This window comes from Heptranchias perlo, chromosome 32 (genome assembly GCF_035084215.1).
Source record: "Heptranchias perlo isolate sHepPer1 chromosome 32, sHepPer1.hap1, whole genome shotgun sequence".
Lineage (NCBI taxonomy): Eukaryota > Metazoa > Chordata > Chondrichthyes > Hexanchiformes > Hexanchidae > Heptranchias > Heptranchias perlo.
This window is the reverse complement of record NC_090356.1, coordinates 27593570-27615135: the sequence shown is the minus strand read 5'-3', so window position 1 is coordinate 27615135 and position 21566 is coordinate 27593570. Positions and strand designations below refer to the sequence as shown.

Genomic DNA, 21566 nt, shown 5'->3' with positions numbered 1-21566 from the left:
TGTTTTCACAAATTACAAGCACTAACGATAGGATCTGTTATTTTCCAGGTCTGAACACGCGATTTAAAACCAAATCTGCTTATATGAGATACAATTGTAGCAGAAGAATGAGAAATTATTTGACGGAGGTATGAAATTGGGACAGTTTGATTTCTTTAATATGAAATTGTCTGCATTAACCACTGCTTTGCCTGACATGTTCTTTCGACGTTATTGTCATTTTAAAATGAGGAGGCTGTTGCCATCACACTACAATGACAGTAATTGAAAACATGATAATTTCAGAATCCAACCCAGTTCCAGCCATACATCAGCTCCCAGTACGTGTTTAGACTAATAGCAGTTCTCGAGGTGTAAGTTCGTAATACAGCAATTCAAATACGCGGCCAATTTTCCTGCCCTCCCTCTGTCCTGGCCCAGGAGCACAAGTATTTCCTGTCTTGGGCCTGCCCCCTAGTTGGGCCTTGCACCTTGAAAATGGGTACAAATCTGAGCACAGCTCAGGGCCCGTATAGGGCGTCCGAGAGTAGGGCCTTCTCAGGTGGACGTAAAAGAGTCCATGGCACTATTCAAAGCAGAGCAGGGGAGTTCTTCCCAGTGTCCTGCTCAATATTTATCCCTCAATCAACATCACTAAAAAAAAGGTTATCTGGCCTTTATCACGTTACTGTTTGTGGGAGCTTGCTGTGCACAATTTGGCTGCCATGTTACAACAGTGACTTCACTTCAAAGTACTTCAATGGCTGTAAAGTGCTTTGGGACGTCCTGAGGTCACGAAAGGTGCCGTATAAATTCAAGTCTTTCTTTCAGTAGAGCCCAGGCTCTGTTAGTTTAAATATTTCCTGAAAGCTGCCTGTGTTCCTCACCAATCTCTGTGCCCTCAAAATTAAAAATTTTACCAGCAACTCAAACTATCATCTCCCTTGGACAAACCAGGTCCCAGGATTCCCAAGCACCCGTTTTATATAAGCAAGGTGCACGATGTGGGTGGAGCCTCGGCCGTAGTCGCAAGATTTGGTGTGGGGTTGGTTCTAAATAATTGTCCTTTTTAAACGAGGCCTGCGCATGGCTGTAGCCCAGCCTCGTCTTCACTCCCCAAGTCAGCTGCTGCAAAATGTGGTCAATTGGTCACATGACTCAGATGCTGGGGGAGCCTCACAAGATCATCCTTTTATATCTCAACTTTCTATTCTTCTGTGGAAAATGCATTCCTTGCAACTATTCTCATTCACATTTCCTTTGTGAATTCCTTCCTTTGTATAAAATGTGTGTACAGTCCCTTCATCTGAGGTGTAATTACACTGAGAATTCAATCAGTGGGAAGCACTTGATTTTTAAAGGTACACCAACACTTTGTTTCAAACCATCCACAGGTTAAGAACCATGCTGTCAAACTCGAAGGAAAAACTCAGGAAAAGTACTGTGCATTTGTATCAAGGATGGAGAGAAAGCTTAAACAAAATAAGTTCAATGGGTGCTACTTTGACAGGAGAGCAAATGACCAAAGTCGGCTCTGCAATGACAAAGGACGGTTTATTTGCCAGGTGAGTTTTGGTTGAAAATCGAATGACGTAGAAGCTGTAAGTAAACCTCTTAACCTAGAGACTGGGGTTTTCCTCATGTCGTGTCTGGGTCTGTTGTGGACTAATTGATGGAGATTGAGTGCCATGATTAGTCAACAAGTCCATTATCGTTGTATCATGCGACTACCAGGATGGTAGAATGAGAATTAGATGGACCTTGGTCTTTTTTCGTCGAGTAATTCCTATGTTCCAATGGATGAGTGACAGGGAATTTCAGACAGGAATTCAATCTCGGGGATTCAGATGACTCGTCAGCTTGAGCTTCATTCCTGCCTCATGTTGTCAACTCAACTCTTTGATTGATTCATGGCCTTGTAGTTCACACTCTCCAGTCCTATATCTCTCTATTGTTCAGGTTTGAAAATATGATTTGCTGTGTCTGTCATGTATCAAACTGGCTTTCTGTGTTTCTCTTCATGTTTCTGTACCAGAAGTAAGTCATTCAAATCTTCTAACCTACAACCTGCTGGATGTCAAAATACTTGAAGCACAGAACAATTACAACTTTTAAAAATCAAACATATGTGAAAAAATAGCAGTAAAATAAATTCAACACTATTTATATTTACATAACCGTAATATAACACTGTTCATTCATTCTGACATTTAGCAAATGTTGGCTTTTAGTCCCCTCTTTTTAATTTAGCGAGGAATTTAAAGATAGTATATTTTTAAATTGACCACACAAATATCCATAAACTAACTTGATGATTAGCTCAAGAGAAATACTAGCCCTGAATTTCCTTGATGTCAGTTACACCATTGTTATGATGGAAAATTACACCAGTCACCAGCAGAGGGAGTTACACCCAAATTTCCTGGGTTAAGTTAAATCTAAATATTCTTGGTGCAACTCTGGTGTAACATAGGAACAGGAGTAGGCCATTCAGTTCCTCGAGCCTGTTCCCCCATTCAATTAGATCATGGCTGATCTGGACCTCAATTCCATTTACCTGCCTTTGCTCCATATCCCTTCATAACCTTACCCAACAAAAATCTATTGATTTAAGTCTTGAAAATTTCAATTGATCTAGCAACCACAGCCTTTTGGGGGAGAGAATTCCAGATTTCCACTATCCTTTTTGTGAAAAGGTGCCTCCTCATTTTGCTCCTAAATGGCCCAGCTCTAATTTTAAGGTTTTGCCTCCTTGTTCTGGATTTCCCCACCAGAGGAAATAGTTTAATGTATCTACCCTATCGAATCACTTTTTAATTTTTAAATACCTCATTAGTTCACTCTTCAAACTTCCAAGTTCAAGAGAATACAACCCAAGTTTATGCAACCAGTCCTTATAATTTAACCATTTAATTATTATTCCATTATAACCATTATAATTTAAGCCTTGGTATCATTTTGGTGAATCTGCGCTGTACCCCCTCCGAGGCCAATACATCTTTCCTGAGGTTCGGTGCCCAAAACTGAATGCAGTATTTACAATGGGGTCTGACCAAGGATCTGTACAACTAAAGCATCACTTCCTCACTTTTGAATCCTCGCCCCCTTGAGATTAAGGGCAACATTCCATTAGCCTTTTTGGTTAATTTTTGTACCTGTGCACTACCTTTTAGTAATTTGTGCACATGGACACCTAAATCGCTTTGCTCCTCCACAGTTTCTAATATTCCAATTTGTCTTTCTTGGATCTAAAATGGATAACCTCACACTTTCCCACATTGAACCTCATCTACCGCAGTTTTTCCCACTCACTTAATCTGTCAGTGTCCCTTTGTAACTTCCTGCTCCCATCTACTCAACTTACTGTGCTTCCTAACTTAGTGTCATCTGCAAACTTGGATATATAACTCCCTATTCCTTCATCCAAGTCATTCATGTATATGGTGAAAAGCTAAGGCCCCAGTACAGATTCCTCGGGAGCACCACAAGTCACATTCCGCTATTAAATAGAATAACTCTATTCAACTTCAGGACGGCTTTGATTTGATATCATACCCAAAAGAAAAAGACTCTTTATATTTTTGTTGGCTGTTAAAACATTTCAATTATAAATTACTAGAAGTATCCTCAACTCCTAGTCTTTCATCATTAAGAAAATATTCCGATTTGTCTTTCTCTGATCCAAAGTCAATTTCCCCAATGAAGAAATATTTATATTTCAGGTGTCAACCGTGGTTCAGTGGATTGCACTCTGGCCTCAGAGTCAGAAGGTCGTGGGTTCAAGTCCCACTCCAGACACTTGAGCACATAATCTAGGCTGACACCTCAGTGCTGCACTGCTGGTGGTGCCGTCTTTCAGATAAGGCGTTAAACCGGGGTCCTGTCTGCCCTCTCAGGTGGACATAAATGATCCAATGGCACTTTTCGAAGAAGAGCAGGGGAGTTCTCCCCGGTGTCCTGGTCAATATTTATCCCTCAACCAACATCACTAAAACAGATTATCTGGTCATTATCACATTGCTGTTTGTGGGACCTTGCTGTGTGAAACATTGGCTGCTGTGTTTCCTGCATTACAACAGTGACTACACAGTACCTCAACACGCTGCTGCTGCAACTCCTCCTCCATTACGATGCCCTTGTCCGAAGTCGATGTAAGTGTGGGTTTGGGGGTAGGGGAAGTTGGGGGCCCAAAAATATTTCTCTGGGAAGAGAGGAAAGCACTGCAATAATATGAAGCACAGGTGACACTGGTGAAAAAATCTGAAGTTTTTCAGAAGCCAGTTATCAGCATGTGAAGTTGGGGCACTGTTCATCTCACCGACTCCTCACTGACACTTGTCTGAGCTGTTAGACCAGATATTTTTGGGTGTAACTTCATACCGAATGCAGGAGCAGCATAAACCCAGGAAACTTCCATGTGCTTGACCAGTGCAGCTATCCAAATGAGCCCCGAGAGGCTTTGACGGGCGTAAGGTTTGCACTGTTAAAAAGATCGAGGAAACTTGCGTTTAGCGCAATAATGACGTAAATGTAAAAAGAAAAAAAGACTTGCATTTATATAGCGCCTTTCACAACCTCAGGACAACCAAAAGTGCTTTACAGCCAATGAAGTACTTTTAAAGTGTAGTCAATGTGATAATGACTAGATAACCTGCTTTTTTAATGATGTTGGTTGAGGGATAAATATTGGCCTGGACACAGGGGAGAACTCCCCTGCTTTTCTTCGAATAGTACCATGGGATCTTTTTCATCCACTTGAGAGGGCAGACAGCGCCTTGGTTTAATGCCTCATCTGAAAGACGGGACCCCTGACACTGCAGCACTCCCTCAGTACTGCACTCGTGTCAGCCTAGATTTTGTGCTCAAGTCTCAGAAGCAAGAGTGCTACCACTGAGCCACAGCTGATACCTGTACCCAAAAATTTCCTCGATCTTTTTAGCACGCTAATGCCGCAAGCTTACAAGGAAATTCAAGGGTATTGCAATGGTTCATCTGCTTTGTTTGAGTTGAGCTGGTTCTGGATGCTCCAGATCTGTTACACCTCCTGCACTAAGTATTCTTAAACCCTTCCTGTTTAAACAAGTGCTTCAGTCAAATCAGGAAAAGGGATTAATAATGTTTCATTCATCACATCTCCGGTTCAAGACTAAACACGTCGCCAAGATGGAATTAAACAGTTGAACCGCTGTACTTTTCCAGGGGGCGTTTGATGAGGATTCCTGCAACTTTGTCCATTTCATCAATCCGTACGGTAACAGGGAAAACAGAATTGTCTTTAGCACCTGGAATCTGGATCACGGGTAGGTGGAGAAATCTATAAATCTATGCACCGTCAGCCATTTCTTGTAAATGTTTGAGAAACTAAAATGAGTTGTGGTTCAGTGCAAAATGTGAGGCTGTCATTTGTGTCACTCAGTTTAAATCTTGTCAAATTTTCACAAATAAGGTGAACGTTGAGTGTTAATGTTCAGATTTGAAGTTGGAATTAAAAGCTAATTGTCAGGATTCTGTCCTGAAAAGATTTATTTTCATATTTTTTGTGTTTAATGTCTCATGATCATTTCTAAAGAGGAAAGAAAAGCCCATTCTCTCTCTTGCTCTTGGTCTCGCTCACTTGTAGTGCTCTCTCCTCTGTGTAAGTATGTGCTCCCTCTTTTACTCGCTCCCTCTCTATCTCACATAAATGGGCAATTTTATGAATGACAGTCACCCAGATGCTTGTGATCTCCACTGTCATTCATAAAATTGCCCATTCATAAAAAACATTCATTGCTAAAGGATTGTAGTGAACATTTTTATTGAAAACGTGTTTAAAAGTTTACATAAAAATGTGATTCCCTTGGTTTGGTGAGTCACTATGCAGAGCAGATGAGAAAGTGTTTCTTTATTGTAGTGCTTTGAATCTTCTTGTATTACCACTTTGAAATATTGAAGCAAATTTAAAAATAAACGGCCCAATTTTAGCTTGGGGCGGGCAGCAGATTGTCCCGACCTCGGCAGCGTGAGACCTGGGGAATTACATAAGAACATAAGAAGTAGGAGAAGGAGTAGGCCATACAGTCCCTCGAGACTGCTCCGCCATTTAATAAGATCATGGCTGATCTTCTACCTCAACTCCACTTTCCCGCCCGATCTCCATATCCCTTGATTCCCTTATTGTCAAAAAATCTATCGATCTCAGTCTTGAATATACTCAACGACTGAGCATCCACAGCTTTCTAGGGTAAAGAATTCCAAAGATTCACTACCCTCTGAATGAAGAAATTTTTCCTCATCTCAGTCCTAAATGGCCGACCCCTTACCTTGAGACTATGACCCCTAGTTCTAGACTCTCCAGTCAGGGGAAACAGCCTCTCAGCATTTACCCTGTCAAACCTTCTAAGAATTTTATACGTTTCAATGAGATCCCCTCTCATTGATCTAAAACGCTAAAGAATATAGGCCCATTCTACAAATTCTCTCTTCATAGGACAACCCTCTCATCCCAGGAATCAATCTAGTGAACCTTCATTGCACCCCCTCTAAGGCAAGTACATCCATCCTTAGGTAAGGAGACCAAAACTGTACACAGTACTCCAGGTGTGGTTTCACCAGAGTCCTGTAATTGCAGCAAGACCTCCTTACTCTTATATTCCAACCCCCTTGCAATAAAAGCTATCATACCATTTGCCTTCCTAATTGATTGCAGTACCTGCATGTTAACTTTTTGTGATTCATTTACAAGGACACCCAAATCCGTCTGACTCCCAACATTTCTTAGTCTCTCACATTTTAAAAAATATTCTGCTTTTCTATCCTTCCTACCAAAGTGGATAATTTTGTATTTCCCCACATTATACTCCATCCGCCACCTTCTCGTCCACTCACTTAATCTGTCTGTATCCCTTTGCATCCTCCTTACAGCTTACTTTCCCACCTAGTTTTGTATCGTCAGCAAACTTGGATACATTACAGTCAGTCCCTTCATCTAAATCATTGATATATATTGTAAACAGCTGAGGTCCAAGCACTGATACTTGTGGTAGCCCACTAGTTACAGCCTGCCAACCCGAAAATGACACGTTTATTCCTACTTTCTGCATTCTGTCCGTTAACCAATCCTCTATCCATGTTAATATATTACCCCCAATCCCATGGACCCTAAACTTGTGTAACAACCTCTTGTGTGGCACCTTTTCGAATGCCTTTTGAAAATCCAAATATACTACATCCACTGGTTCCCTCTTATCTATCCTGCTAGTTACACCCTCAAAAAATTCTAATAAATTTATCAAACACGATTTCCCTTTCATAAAACCGTGTTGACTCTGCCTAATCATATTAAGATTTTCTAAGTGCCCTGTTACTATGTCCTTAATAATAGATTCTAGCATTTGCACTACTACTGATGTCTACTACTACTAACTGGCCTGTAATTCCCTGTTTTCTCTCTCCCTCCTTTCTTGAATAGCGGGGTTACATTTGCTATCTTCCAATCCACGGGGACTGTTCTAGAATCTAGGGAATTCTGGAAGATCATAAGCAATGTATCCACTATCTCTGCAGCCACCTCTTTTGAAATCCTAGGAGGTATGCCATCAGGTCCTGGGGATCTGCTGGCTTTTAGTCCCATTAATTTCTCCAGTCCTTTTTCTTTACTAATATTAATTACTTTAAGTGCCTCACTCTCATTAGACCCTTGGTTCCCCACTATTTCCGGTATGTTTTTTGTGTCTTTTACTGTGAAGACAGATACAAAATATTGGTTTATCGTCTTAATCATCATTTTCTTATTCCCCATTATAATTTCTCCTTTCCCTGCCTCTAAGGGACCCACGTTTACTTTCGCTAACCTCTTCCCTTTTACATACTAGTAGAAGCTCTTACAATCTGTTTTTATATTTCTTGCTCGTTTACTCTCATATTCAATTTTCTCCCTTTATCAATTTCTTGGTCATCCTTTGCTGATTTCTAAAGCCCTCCCAATCCTCAGGCTTACTACTCTTTCTGGCAACACTGTAAGCCTCTTCTTTTAATTTAATACTATCCTTAACTTCCCTTGTTAGCCACGTTTCCCTGTTGGGTTTTTATTCCTCAAGGGAATGTATATTTCATGGCCTGTGCAAGTCCCAGCATTGACATGATCTGGTTTTGTAATCTACAATTTAATTGCTACTTCTGCACGATCACTATAAGCAGTTAGCACTAAAAATGGATTTCACTTTATACTGAACCCTGCATCATGCTATACATGCTAGTTGGACTGGAAATCATGTGGAATGCTCCTATCAGTGACCTTCCCTCCTTCCTCACCTCAACAATAGTGTCCTATTGATGTTTGGAAATTAACTCCCTGTTGAGCATAAGATTTAGCAGCCCTCAAGGCTATTATATGAATTGTAACCTTTTGGTTGACTGAGTAATCCTTTGCAGTAATTGTGAAGTTCCACTCGTGTAAATGCGTGCAAAACATGGACGATTGGGGACCTTGCATTTTATTTTAATATCCCTAGTTCGGCACTTTCCCCACAGGATTGAGAAGAAACGGACCATTATTCCGACACTGGTCGATGCTGTCGTAAAACAGGAAACTGAGGACAGCAAGGTTGAATATTTCTACAGCCTCTTGTTTACTCTGGCCAATCTGAAGCTGGTTCACATTGTCTGTCACCAGAAAAAAGAGCACAATCTGTCATGTGACTCATCCCAGATCTACACGGAAAAGAAACGCAGAAAAAGATAACCCATGGAAACTGACATAACTAGTACTAAATTAAGCGTAGTTTATCATTTTATAATTTCCACCATTTACAGTGGCCTGACTGCTATCTGAGACAGGTATATTTTTTTTACTGTGCTTAAACTACTTGTCACTGCATAATTACATCATTGTTCGTACCACGGAAAAGTCAGATTGGTCCAGCAGGGACTTGCAAAGGCCGTGAAACCGTTCTGTGTTTGTGCCATGAACTCAAAATCAGACCAAGTGTTTCAAGCCCGGAATGTGTAAAATTAAATGTCAGGTTTTGATTTCTGGAAAATGATCAAATATCTCTATCTTTTAAAATACTTCTATTTTTAGTGAGAAGTTGTTCTTGTGCACAGCGCAGAATTGTTCACAAGGTAATGAGGAAAGTTTATAATTATAATATTTTTTGCTGTTGGGAGTTGAAAATATGAGTTGTATTCACAGGTATGAGTACGGTAGTGTAATGGTTAGTTCAAACCCCACCATTGGCAGTTTTAGAATTTGAATGAAGCTATCGGATTGTCATGAAAACCCAACTGGTTCACTAATGTCCTTTAGGGAAGGAAACCTGCCGTCCTTACCCAGTTTGGCCTATATGTGACTCCAGTCCCAAACCAAAGTGGCTGACTCTTAACTGCTGTCTGGTGGCCTTAGGGTTCGGCAATAAATGCCAGCCTTGCCAGTGATGCCCAAGTCCCAAAAATGAATTCAAAAAACCCATATTGTCCAGAATTGTGAAGGCACTCAGTCATGCTGGGGTCATGAGTACCCTGCCCAAATGGCCATTCCTTGCCTGTGTGCCTAGACTGTGAGCCAACTTACTATTCACCCATGGAGACCTGATCCTGCCCTCCCCCAATGTCTATGCATGAGCATTTTAGTAAAAGTGCCAAGTAAATTGCGTGAAGGGTGCCTCCAAGACCCTTGAGGGAAAGTCCCTGTAAACTTCCTCAAATGTACTTTCAAAAAGAAGTTCAATTTCACGTGGCCACTCAATGTGGAGTTAGTAGTTGAACTGAACGCTGGGAGGTGGCTGAGAAGCAAAGCTCATCGAGCATTAAAGGCTTGTGTAGATCAAGAAGGTATTGTGTGTTGGTATTAGAAAGCCATAAGGAGGCACAAGCCCAAGGAAATGGCACTTAATGACACTTAAAGATGACACATCTCCTCACATTGGGACCCCTTGTAAAGTACAAGATGGATTGGTAAGGTGTGTTGTGAAACAGAGACCCATAGTCTGATGTGTGGGGATATTCAGGCCTCACTAACTCAAAGGCATCGAGGAACCTCCATGTTAATTAGAAATGATTGACAGTAAAAGGGGTGGCCCCTTCCAACATGTGTCACTTAGACTGGTGAATTGAATGTAAGAAGCTTCTCTTTGAAATTAAGGTGTAAAAAAGAACTTTTGCACTCCGTCCAACCAGTCAGTAGTAGAAGTCTGTAGTAGAGTAGTAGTCTGTCGTAATAGAGGCACAATCTTTCTTTGTCTTCCATAGTTCCTCTTGGTAGTTAGAAGGAAATACTCTTTATCTTCTTCTGTAGTAATCTTTACCTAGCAGATGTAAAGTTACAAGTACAAAGTATTTCAAGACAGAGAGGAAGAAGTTAGATTGTACGGCTATACCAGACAGTTACAGGCAAGAATAAGTGTGTCACTTAACTGCACAAGTGTCTGTGCTGATCACAGACACTCGTGCAGTTAAGTGACACACTTATGGAAGGTGAAAGTGAGGCCAGCTCAGATATCATCGTTTGTGCATAAGGTGGTTCAGCCGGAACCAAGGTTCCAAGTGAAATAGATGACTCGCCACTAAAGGAGCTCATTGGCTCCTGAGACGAATGCCTGCACCCCAGGTAAGGAAGAAGATCGACTCAGCCACTTTGCTCATAAGGACATGGTTGTATAATGTCTGGATCAGTGATAACTACCAGCATGTGGATGTTAATCTATCCAGTAGACTGGATTTCCAAGGCTGTTAACTGGTCAGCTATCTAAGGACTTACTCTCAGTGTAATCTCGCCAACTTGCAATAGTCTCAGACACTGATCTCAACTATAATTTAATAGTCCGTGATTCCTATAGCGCTGAATTACAATGACATTACTGACTTGCATTTACAACCTCTGTTCCTCATTTTGTTAAGTAACTTGGTCCATTAATGATTTGTTATTCAAATTCTAAGCTAACCCTAACTACATCTGCTCATGTCTATTAATTCCTCATATACTCAGTGTAACTTTAAGTTGTAATCTCGTAAATCAGTAAATAATTGTTAATGTATGACTTGTTGACTGACTTCTCCTTTGATTTGGCAAAAAAGGCTTAATTCATTCACTCAGTAGCTTATATGTATCCTAATCAAGCATGGGTGAAATAAGCTCAAATTTGATCTGAAGTGGTTAATGTAATGTAGCTCAGGCATCATTCACTCCTAGTCCTAAAACTGGGTGGTGGAATCTAGACTGTTCCTTAGTGAGGAGTTACAGTGAGGGGGTTGAGGGATTCGTCTGGTTCCTTGGCATATATTTGTCGGAATACCTAAATCCCAGCGTTCCAACAGAATTTCCAGCAGGAATCTTTGGATAGCGATCAGCAGCAGGGACCATGATTGTTTGATCCTTTCCAAACTTGGGGATGTCGAAGCCAGTTCTGACTCTCCTTGTGCTGTTTGACTGAGATCAACTCATTCAATACAGAAGATTGAACCTAGGACTGGTCTGTATAACACTACGATAGTAGGCAGTGCATTTGCCCACTGAGCCATAGCAATCCTGTAATAATATTTTGTGTGCTATTTTATGGTTTATACACGTAATCTATTTTTCTGTACATGTTAAAATATTTAATTCTGTAGAGAAAGTGCCACTTTTAATATTATGGAAAATAATGTTGAAAATTTGTCCGAATCACCAGTTAATGGTCTTTATCCATTCTCCTGTTTGGAGAGTTGTTTTTGGAATTGTTCTAGTGTTCTCAGTGTTTGTGGTTTTCTCATCAAGCTACATAATCTCATATTTGACTGTAAAACCCCATGTCTGATGTGTATAATGATCGATATGAATAAAACCCTGGGTTTAAATCAGTATCCTATGAATCATGTGACATCTAATGCAGCTAATCCACTTCATTACACAAAGGCTGGTTATCAATTCTCAACAAACGCTCAGGTTCTGCAATTTTACAACAGTTATGAAAGCCTAGAAATATGAGAGATAATTCACCAAATGGTGAAAAAATGTGTATCTTTAAACCAACTAATTTTGAGTTTTACACATTTGCTACAGAATTGAATTGGCTGAATTCCTAGATTGCTGAAAATATAGAGTCTGAGAAAATGAGTGGTGTATTTTTAAAGCCTGTCATATGTTGTTCATTTGATCAGCATGTTTAACCCTTTCCACAATATCATACAGCTGCATTGAGTGACACCACAAGTCCCGACCAGGATAGAGATGATTGGGTAATTCCTCTGTCAATCACACACTGCTGTATATAACTGGGATTGATTTTACGTACATAATTTTGTACTATGTAACTTTCCTCCACTCACTGCATTTTGCAGGAGAAATAATCCTGCTGTATGTGGGAGCCTCTGTTTGCTGTAGTTTTGATCACGAGTTCGGAGACGCTGTAAATTAAAACCACAAGCCCTGCCCCGCCTCCAACTCATTGGCTGCCACAGTGGTGTCAATATTCACTCTGATATTATATACAAACTATGCCGAGATTAGCAGCACATTGGCAGATTAAATGAGTGAAATTGAACTTGAAATGGGTTTGATTTAGATATTCAGTTCAATCCAGTAGTCAAATTGGATATGATAGCAATTTGATGAGGAACTTCACTGGTCAGATAATTCATATATCTATATGCATTCAAAATCTTGCCCTTTTATTTTGTATAACTGTTAAACAATCTACAGATGGTGGGATACAGCTATTACCTATCATGCATCAAAAGTTTCATCATTAGAATCTTGAGCTTGGCTCTTCCAAAGGCTCAGGGAATGAGTGGACCACCCAGTGGGTTACTGGGATATCCAGTTCAGAAACATCCCAGTTCAGTCCTTCAGCTGCTGAGTTGGCTGTTCTCAAACTGGTGCACTGGAAAGGTTGCTGCAATTAGCCTTGATGTTTCTGGGCTAGATACTGGAGTGCTGGCACCCAGCAAGAAACTGTATCCCCACACCTTCAGGAGAGGAAAGGGGGAAAAACTGGGAAATAAAAGCAGTGGCTAGTCCCAGGTTAGTAATAAAGATGTTGATAGACTAGAAGTTCAAAGTGATTGTAACAGATTTTAAAATAAAAAAGCACCTTAATGTAAAACTTGTCTTAAAGGAATGTAGTTGTAAAACTGTCAACAACAAAATTGTTTACATTAGATGTTAGTGGAGTCATTCCAGCAGGAAGCCTGAACGTCCATGAGATATTCTTGGTGTATTTTCCGCATCAACACAATGGAGTTGCATCACGTACACACTGTCATCCTGTTGCCATGGTAAGAAACACAATTCCATTTTTATAGAATCTTTCACATCCTCAGGACATCCTAAAGTGTAGTCACTTGTTTTGTGGGAAAATCCGGCAGCCAATTTGCACCCAGCAAAGTCCCACACCCAAAATGATCAATTAATCTGTTTTGGTGGTTAGTTTAGGGATGAATATATGCGTGGACACTGGGGAGAACTCTCTGCTTTTCTTCAAATCTTTTACATCCATCTCAACAGGCAGACAGGGTCTTAATTTAATGTCTCATCTGAAAGGCAGCACCTCCGACAGTGCAGCACTCCCTAAGTACTGCACTGAAGCATCAGACTAGATTATACGCTCAAATCCACAAGTGGGCTTGAACCCACAACCTGCTGAACCAGAGGTGAGGATGGTATCAGTGAACCATACTGACATTACAACAAAGAATTTGATCTGTTACAATGGCCCAGAAATTGTTGGAGTGGGGTATCTTGCAGCGAACGCCGTGAATTCGAGTTTTTCCTCACCTTCAGGCCATATTATTTTTGCGCCACAAATTGCTGGAAGTGCGAGCTGATAACGACGTGGTGACGTCAACAGGGCATGTGGGACCTCCTGAACATAGGGTCCAAAGGTCTATCTCCTTAATGAAATTGAAGGATAGAGTGAATGACGAAAAATGAAATAGGGTGAATTAGAGTCAAATTAGATACAGAAAGGGAAATAAAGAGGGGAAAAGAAAGATTGGATTAAGAGAGCAAAAAGAGACAGAAAGGAAAAGTAAGAACATTTTTTTTAATACCTCTAGAAACAATTTACTACCAGAAGTAGTGAGACTCCACAGTTTCAATTGTTCCCTTCCTGGGCCAGAGAGGTTGAGATGCATTGCAGGATCATAAATTACATCATTAAAATGGTCCTTATGTCATGAAATTCCAGCCCTAAATGTCCGTGGTGAGATTCATTCAGATTTATGGTGCAAATCCAGCAATTTCTTGAAACTCATGGTGAGGTTGATGGCGAGCTCCCGTTTAAGCGAAGCTAATGGCGGAGTGGCACAAATCGTCCAGCAACTTGTGATGATTCGCAACTCTTCATCGCCACAAGTTGCTAGGTTATTTACACACTAATAATGGCGTGCGCCGTGAACTCGCCATCATTTTTCCAGCAATTTCTGGGCATATGTTACATTGTGGTTCCATCCTCCCCTACCCCCAGCTACACTGTCCTTTCAAGGTCCCATATAAATGGAGACTTGATTTGTTTTAAAATTTCTGCTATGCCCAATTTTCTGCAAAGGTCAGGAAACCACCAAAGTTGAAGAATGAAAGAGAAGCAAAGATAAAGCAGTAATCGCTGGGTGGTGCCCATCTCAAGTCATCAGAGCCAGAGTATTTTAGAAGGTAGGCAAAGCGGGTGAAGAGTTTCATACTTTTGAGGTCCTGGGAAAGAGCGATTTACAGTACCAAACTAACAGTTTAAATTTCAGCAGAATGATGATTTAGGAGAGAAAGAACAGCGCATGGAATGGCGTATGTGCAGCTTAGGAGCAACAAGAAGGTAAGGTCAGCAAAGCACTGCCCAATGTAATATCAATGGCAATCAGAAACTTTATGACATAAGAGAGAGCGAGCACGCACACAAGAGATTGAAGGCCAATGTCGAGAGAGAGGAATCACCGATAAGACAATTTCTTTTGTATCTTGGAAACTTGCAATGTGAGGCAAAGATGGCCATGAGCTTAACCCCTGACTCCCCATGATGCAGTGATTTGGCCCTATGCCAACAGACTGTTATTTAGTTTCCAGTGTTTTTGTGGGAAAGTGCCATTTGTGCTTTGCTATCACCTAGTTTTAATACATTGAGAATGTTTAATGGATAAATTCTGTTGCAAATAAGTTGTTTCTTGTTCTTTGAATTAGATCTAACATTGCATGTCCATGTTGTAAAACAAAGAAATGCAAGAGTCAAAGCATGCAGTGGCATAGAGTCCATGATAGTGAACTCACCCCAGAAGATGATATGATCAGGGCAGTGGATACTAGATAATACCACCATGATTAGAATCATTTGTCATGACTTTGCTCCAGCTGATCTAGAAACGATTACATTGGCAAAGACAATCATCCAATTTGGTCCCTTATCTCTCCTCTCCTAAAAGCAGCTTATGCTAAGGTGTGTTCTTTCTACCGAATTTTATTCTGTGAACCCTGCTGGAAAGTTTGCATTTTTGGTTGTGACATGAGGACAAGATCAAGCTCACCTGAGGCAGCTTCAGGTTTCAATTGCCTTGATACTGACTCTTATCTATCCGGTTGTAACCAGAGAATCTCCTGTAAGGGCTTCTCTTCCTGTCCACACACTATTACCACTGGAGTCCCCCAAAGATCTATCCTTGGACCTCTCCTATTTCTTCTTGATGCTGTCCCTTGACGACATCATCTGAAGACACGTCAGGTTTCATATTTACGCTGACGACACCACCACCTCTTTCGACTCCTTCACTGCCTGTGTGTTGTTAGCCTGCTTGTCTGACATCCAGTCCTGGATGAGGTGCAATTTCCTCTAATTAAACACTGGGAAGGCTGAAGTCATTGTCTTCAGCCCTCGCCACAAACTCTGTTCCCTAGCCACCAATTCCATCCCCCTCCCTGGCCACTGTCTCAGGCTGAACCAGACTGAGCTGAGAAGCAGGTTGACATTTGGGTTGGACATCCTGAACTGAGCTTCCATCACCAAGACCACCTACTTCCACCTCTGTAATATTGCCCGTCTTCGCCCTTGCCTCAGCCCATCTGCTGCTGAAACCCACATCTATGCTTTTGTTACCTCCAGACTCAACTATTCCAATGCTCTCCTGGCTGGCCTCCCATCCAAAACTCTGCTGCCCGTATCCTAACTCGCACCAAGTCCCATTCACCCATCACCCCTGTGCTCGCTGACCTACATTGGATCCCGGTTGATCAATGCTTCGAATTTAAAATTCTCATCCTCGTGTTCAAATTCCTCCATGGCCTTGCCCCTATGTCAGTAACCTCCTCCAGCCCTACAACCCTCAGAGCTCTGCATTCCTCCAACTCTAGCTTCTTAAGCATCGCCCACTCTCTTCGCCCCAGAATTGGCGGTCGTGCCTTCTGCCGCAAAGGCCACATGCTCTGGAATTCCCTCCCTAAACTTCTCTCTCCTCCTTTAAGACCCTCTTTAAAATCTACCTCTTTGCCAAGCTTTTGTTCACCCCGCCTACCATCTCCTTCTTTGATCGGTGTTAAGTTTTTGTCTTATTACGCTCCATGAAGTCCTTTGGGAGGTTTTCCTATGTCAAGGTGCTATATAAATGCAAGTTGTTGTTGTTGTGCTCACACATGAAATTTGATAACTGTTTTTATGCTAAAAGAGCATAAAGTCATTCCACAACTCTATGCACAGCGCAGACACTAAGTGAGATTGAACTGCCCAAGTTCAAGAACGTGGACCAATGCGTTCTTTCCTTGCACAGGGATACTGAGGCCAGGGGCAGGGCCCCACCCCTGCCCTGGATGAAATTACCTAAATAAGGTAATTGCTGGTGCAATTCCTCATTGAGTCATAAGGGAAGTTGGGCACTTCAATCTCACTTATTCTCTGTCATGTGCATGGAATTCTGGAATTACTTTGTGCTGTTCATCCAAGTTCCATAGAAGATGTTTGAACCCAACTTTTTAGCATTCTAAAACTTACATAATTTGTTGGAAACAATTTATTATTTCCCAAGTAATTGCTATAAAATGCATATATTATAACTAGGAATGGAAAAAAAAATCCTTGGAAACCAGATTGATTCCATTTCCATGGCAACTTTAAAGCAATAAAAACAAATGACTCAGGTTTCTACCAGAACAGTTTATTTTTTAAACCAATTTTACAAATAGAATATTCAAGCATATTATATGTAGATTTCTTGTACACTCCAACCACAAACAAATCCATTGTTTAAGGAATTAATTCCTTGTCTATTCATATGGGTCTACAAAAATGATCTTCCCTTAACAGATTCTTATATTTTTAAACTAGGTGCAACTATTCTTAAAGAAGCTGCAATCAAGGAAATAAAAATCAAATCTAAATTCATGGAACATTGATCCATGAGAACAAAACCTTTTTAACCTCTGGAATTATAAGCATTTTTCTCTAAATTTCAAAGATAGAGCAAATACCAAAAACAGTATGAATTACAAAGCTCTCAAATTTTATTTTGTTTTCTACAGCACAATTTACACCAATATAAACTGAGAAGGTTCATTATTTGTCCCTAACTCTTTTTTTAAAACAAAGGCTGAGATGGTCCTTTTGTATTTAATACACTTCCCATCAGTCATTTCCCCCCACCAGTTTTCTCCCCTATTTTCTTCTCCTCACCTGAAGGCAATGACTCATTTTTGGATACCCATTGCCCTTCAGTACCTAACCCAAGTAACCATTATTTACATGTGAGCTTTGACAGCAAGTGCTGACAGCCTAGTTTATCAAAGGGGGATTGTTGTTGAGGCAGATTTGCCCTCACCCAGTGTCAACACATGCACGTACTTCCAGCAGGGGTCACTGGATACCAATTAACATCAAGAACCGAACCCAATTCATCCTCCTTAACCCAAGAGGACTGAGGCCAATTGTAGTAACCCGCTGCCACCCCAGCTGAGATCAGCTAACTCAGCACAGACTGTATGTTGAAATTGGGACATTCCTGGTCTGTAAGGCTTATTTACTCATTGGATAAACTTGCTGATCCATTACTGGGGAGGGGGACATTGTTCATTCTTAATCTAACCTCCTCTTCAGCGAAATCAATCAGCATCCAAAGCATTAAGAAAATTGGGCCGGTTCTTGCTGTGAAAGTAACAGTGAGGTTAACAGCGCTCACCGTTATTTCTGTGCAAATTGGACAGTAACTTCCGGTGACTGCACATGCGCAGTTAAACGCGGAAATCCGGAAGTTGCTGTACCAGATGCAACCCTCCTCTGTAAGCTCTGTGAAAACGAGGTCTCGCGGCTGGCTCCCTGTTCAAATGAATGGAACGGCTTGAAGTTCCTGCACTGACCTGATGGATACAAACTAATCTCGCCAAAAAAAGGTACGTCAAGTCATTTCAAGTCTAAGCACCCTTTTAACGGCGTGGTAAGTCTTAATGATGGCCAAACAACCTCTCTGGCACTGAAAATGAACTTTTACAAGGGTGGAGTCTCATTCCTTTGGATTTTAATTGTTGGTGGACATTTAAAAATAATTTAATTTTTAAAAGTTTTTAAAAACTTTTTCTTTGTCTCTTTTATCTCTGTCTCTTAATTCAATATTTCTTACCCTCTCTTTATTTCACTTTCTGTACCGGATCTTACATTGAATTCACTATTCTAACTTACACTTCCTGGTTCTGACTGCACTGCTCATTAACGATGCTTCAATCTGATTGGTTAAGGGGGTAGACAGTTGCTTGCCACGTTCACACAGGTCCCAGATGCCCGGGAGAGGGGGCCGTGCTGGACTGAGGGCCCCATGAGAAGAAGTTGCCGTGCAAAAGACCAAAAAATGTCTATGGGCAAGTCCAAGTCTAACGATCCGCTCACAGGAAAATCCGGCCCAATATCTAATATAAGGGATATGTGCCTAGCTAGAATACAACTTTGAATCCCTCCATAAATAGACTGATTACTTATTTGCATAAACATTGAATAAGTGCTTTAAAATCCAAATCTTAGTAAAAGAGCACCATTGTTACTGAAGGCAGAGGAAGACAATTTAGTGGGTATGGTGACCTCAATGGGAGAGGGAAGGTCTGCTGTTTTATTAGGCCTTTACTTTAGGTCCCTAACCATTTTAGCCTTTCCGCACTTGTTTTTAGGGACACTGGTGCAGCAACATGACGACATCACCTGGTTATCAGTCTTGTGCACCTGCACAGCCACATTTAGAAGTTCCAAGATCTGCTGCACCAGATCTCAGTCAATACCTCTTAACTAGAATCAGTTGTACCAGATTCACTTCTGGCACTTGAGAAAAAAAACACCCCAGTTAACACTAATGTCAGTATATCATGGAAAGTAAGGTACCTGTGAATGGAACAAGAATGGCATTATTTTACTTTGTGCAGAAGGTCAGTGCAACAAGCTTAAATTAGTGAAAGCTCCGATAATCATTGTCATTGCTTGGTCTAAGACTTCAGTTTATAATTAGACATAGATTGTCACTCTTGCACAGTTCCACTTGGGAAAAGTTCCAGCTTTGGATTGGAACTGTGCATGAACATGAGACAGCACACAAGTCACATTATGGAGGATTAGGTGATGGAGGGAAAATAAGAATGCAGCCCAGTAAAGGAAAGAAAACTTTAAAAATGCTTTTTACTGGATTGAGAAGGTCTGAACAAATCTGGGCTAGGGTGCAGCCACAGTGCAATGATACATTACTCATTACACTAGGGGTGGTGGTGGGACTGGAGTACTACTTTGAGTCATCTGTGACTCAGTGGTAGCACTCTTGCCTCTGAGTCAGAAGGTTGTGGGTTCAAGTCCAACTCCACATACTTGAGGATATAAACTAGGCTAACACTCCAGTGCAGAACTGAGGAAGTGCTACACTGCTGTCTTTTGGATGAGACGTTAAACTGAAGCCCAGTCTGCCCCCTCAGGTGGATGTAAAAGATCCCATAGCACTATTTTGAAGAAGAGCAGGGGAGTTCTCCCTGGTATCCTGGCCAATATTTATCCCTTGACCAACATCACTAAAACAGATTATCTGGTCATTATCACATTGCTGTTTGTGGGACTTTGCTGTGCACAAATTGGTTGCTGCATTTCCTACATTACAACAGTGACTGCACTTTGAAAAATAATTCAATGGCTGTAAAGTGCTTTGGGACGTTTTGAGTTCGTGAAAGGCGCTATATAAAGGCAATTCTTTCTTTTTCTTTTTACCTCATAATTCCCCACACGATGAATACCTGATCTGAGTTTGGTCATCTGGGGGAGGGGCATCAATTGGAGAGGATACGCAACATAGCGGTTGGTTCACAGCAATGCTGACATGGGGAGGGTGTGGGATAGTTTTCAGTCAGAGAATGGCACATGACTTTTTTTTAAAAAATGCATCTTCACATTCGTCCCTTGGAGAATAGTATGAAGTATGAAGGATTCGCAGGCTGATTAACAGTCTGACAGGCCGTGCCATGAACGCTCCTTCCGTGGCCCTAACCATCTTTATACCAGCTGATAGGGTGCTTAGTCCTATAAGGTGGGAAGGCTTCCACAACCTAGTACATGGCACTGGGAGAGAGGACAGACAGGGGGAACCTCAAGAGGCAGGAACGAACATAAAATCACAAATCAGTAGAGCAGCAGTGATTTATTCCTGATGCAAGCTACTCTTAACATTTGTCTGCCATCCCTTAAAACGGGCAGGCAATTTGTTGCTTTCTGCTTGTTAAAGACTTAAAACTTACAATGGAAGGGGGAAAAATACATTCCGATGATGGGGACTGACATTTCCCACAATCAAAAAAAATGTTTTAAAAATAAAACTTTCTAATTCTAAGAACAAAGTTCCAAACAATCTTCCAAACATGATAATTTATCAGTCTGATCATTAACATAAACCACAGGGAACCACACACCAATCACACAGAATGGAGTATCAACCATTACTTCCTTCTCTGGGTCTTTCTCCTGCAACAAGTATTCCTTATTTGCTGTTTCTGCACCTCTCCTGGCCAACCTCATGCTTTTGCTCTATCTCACCTTTTCACCCCATTTAAAACATTTCTTTCCCATCCTTTATCTTATTTTCATCAACCCTTTTCAAATTCCTCCTACTGTTTCTCCTGCCTGTCATCCAACATACAGGTTTATGTCCAATATGACTTTGATAACTGGAGTTCCAGTCCAATGTGAAGAGTAGTGCCCACATTTCATATGAGCCAGAGCAACATCAGAATCCACCATGGTCTCAGAATGCAAATACCCAAGCCTACTCTTAAATTAATTTGTTTAAATAGAGTAGTTTTATTTTTGACAAAGAGCTACCATCAAGAAAAAATCTATTTCATTGAAGCCATACAATATATTCAGATAAAAGAATTAAGTTTGGTTGTTTACTGAAAAATTAACCATTTCTGAATTGAACCTCATAACCACATCACTTGATGGTTAACTTTCCAATATATCAACCAACCTTCTTCTTGTAGTTTATGAAAAGTAAGAAATATGCTATACATTCAGCTCTGTATTTCAGCTTGAAGAAGACTGTTCACAACTCTCCACCTGCATGCTGAAAACTGTATTGGATTTTTTGTTTGGGTATTTTTAAAAGGTTACACAATGGGCTTGGATATTTAACTGAAGCAAAATATCTTGGTTTCT

At 40.9% G+C, this 21566-nt stretch overlaps 1 protein-coding gene across 3 annotated transcripts in view; it reads left to right on the top strand.

Annotated features, from left to right (window-relative positions):
* Window positions 1-21566, top strand: part of dffb (DNA fragmentation factor, beta polypeptide (caspase-activated DNase)) — a 47515-nt gene that overhangs the window by 7890 nt on the left and 18059 nt on the right. The window contains exons 4-7 of one of the 3 annotated variants that reach the window (XM_067970654.1): window positions 49-128; window positions 1374-1544; window positions 5179-5279; window positions 8491-11794. In XM_067970654.1, the coding sequence (XP_067826755.1) occupies window positions 49-128; window positions 1374-1544; window positions 5179-5279; window positions 8491-8701 (563 nt within the window). In that variant the 3' untranslated portion in view covers window positions 8702-11794. Of the gene's footprint in view, window positions 1-48; window positions 129-1373; window positions 1545-5178; window positions 5280-8471; window positions 11795-21566 lie in introns of those variants that run through there. The other 2 variants (XM_067970656.1, XM_067970655.1) reach the window with 2 other exon arrangements.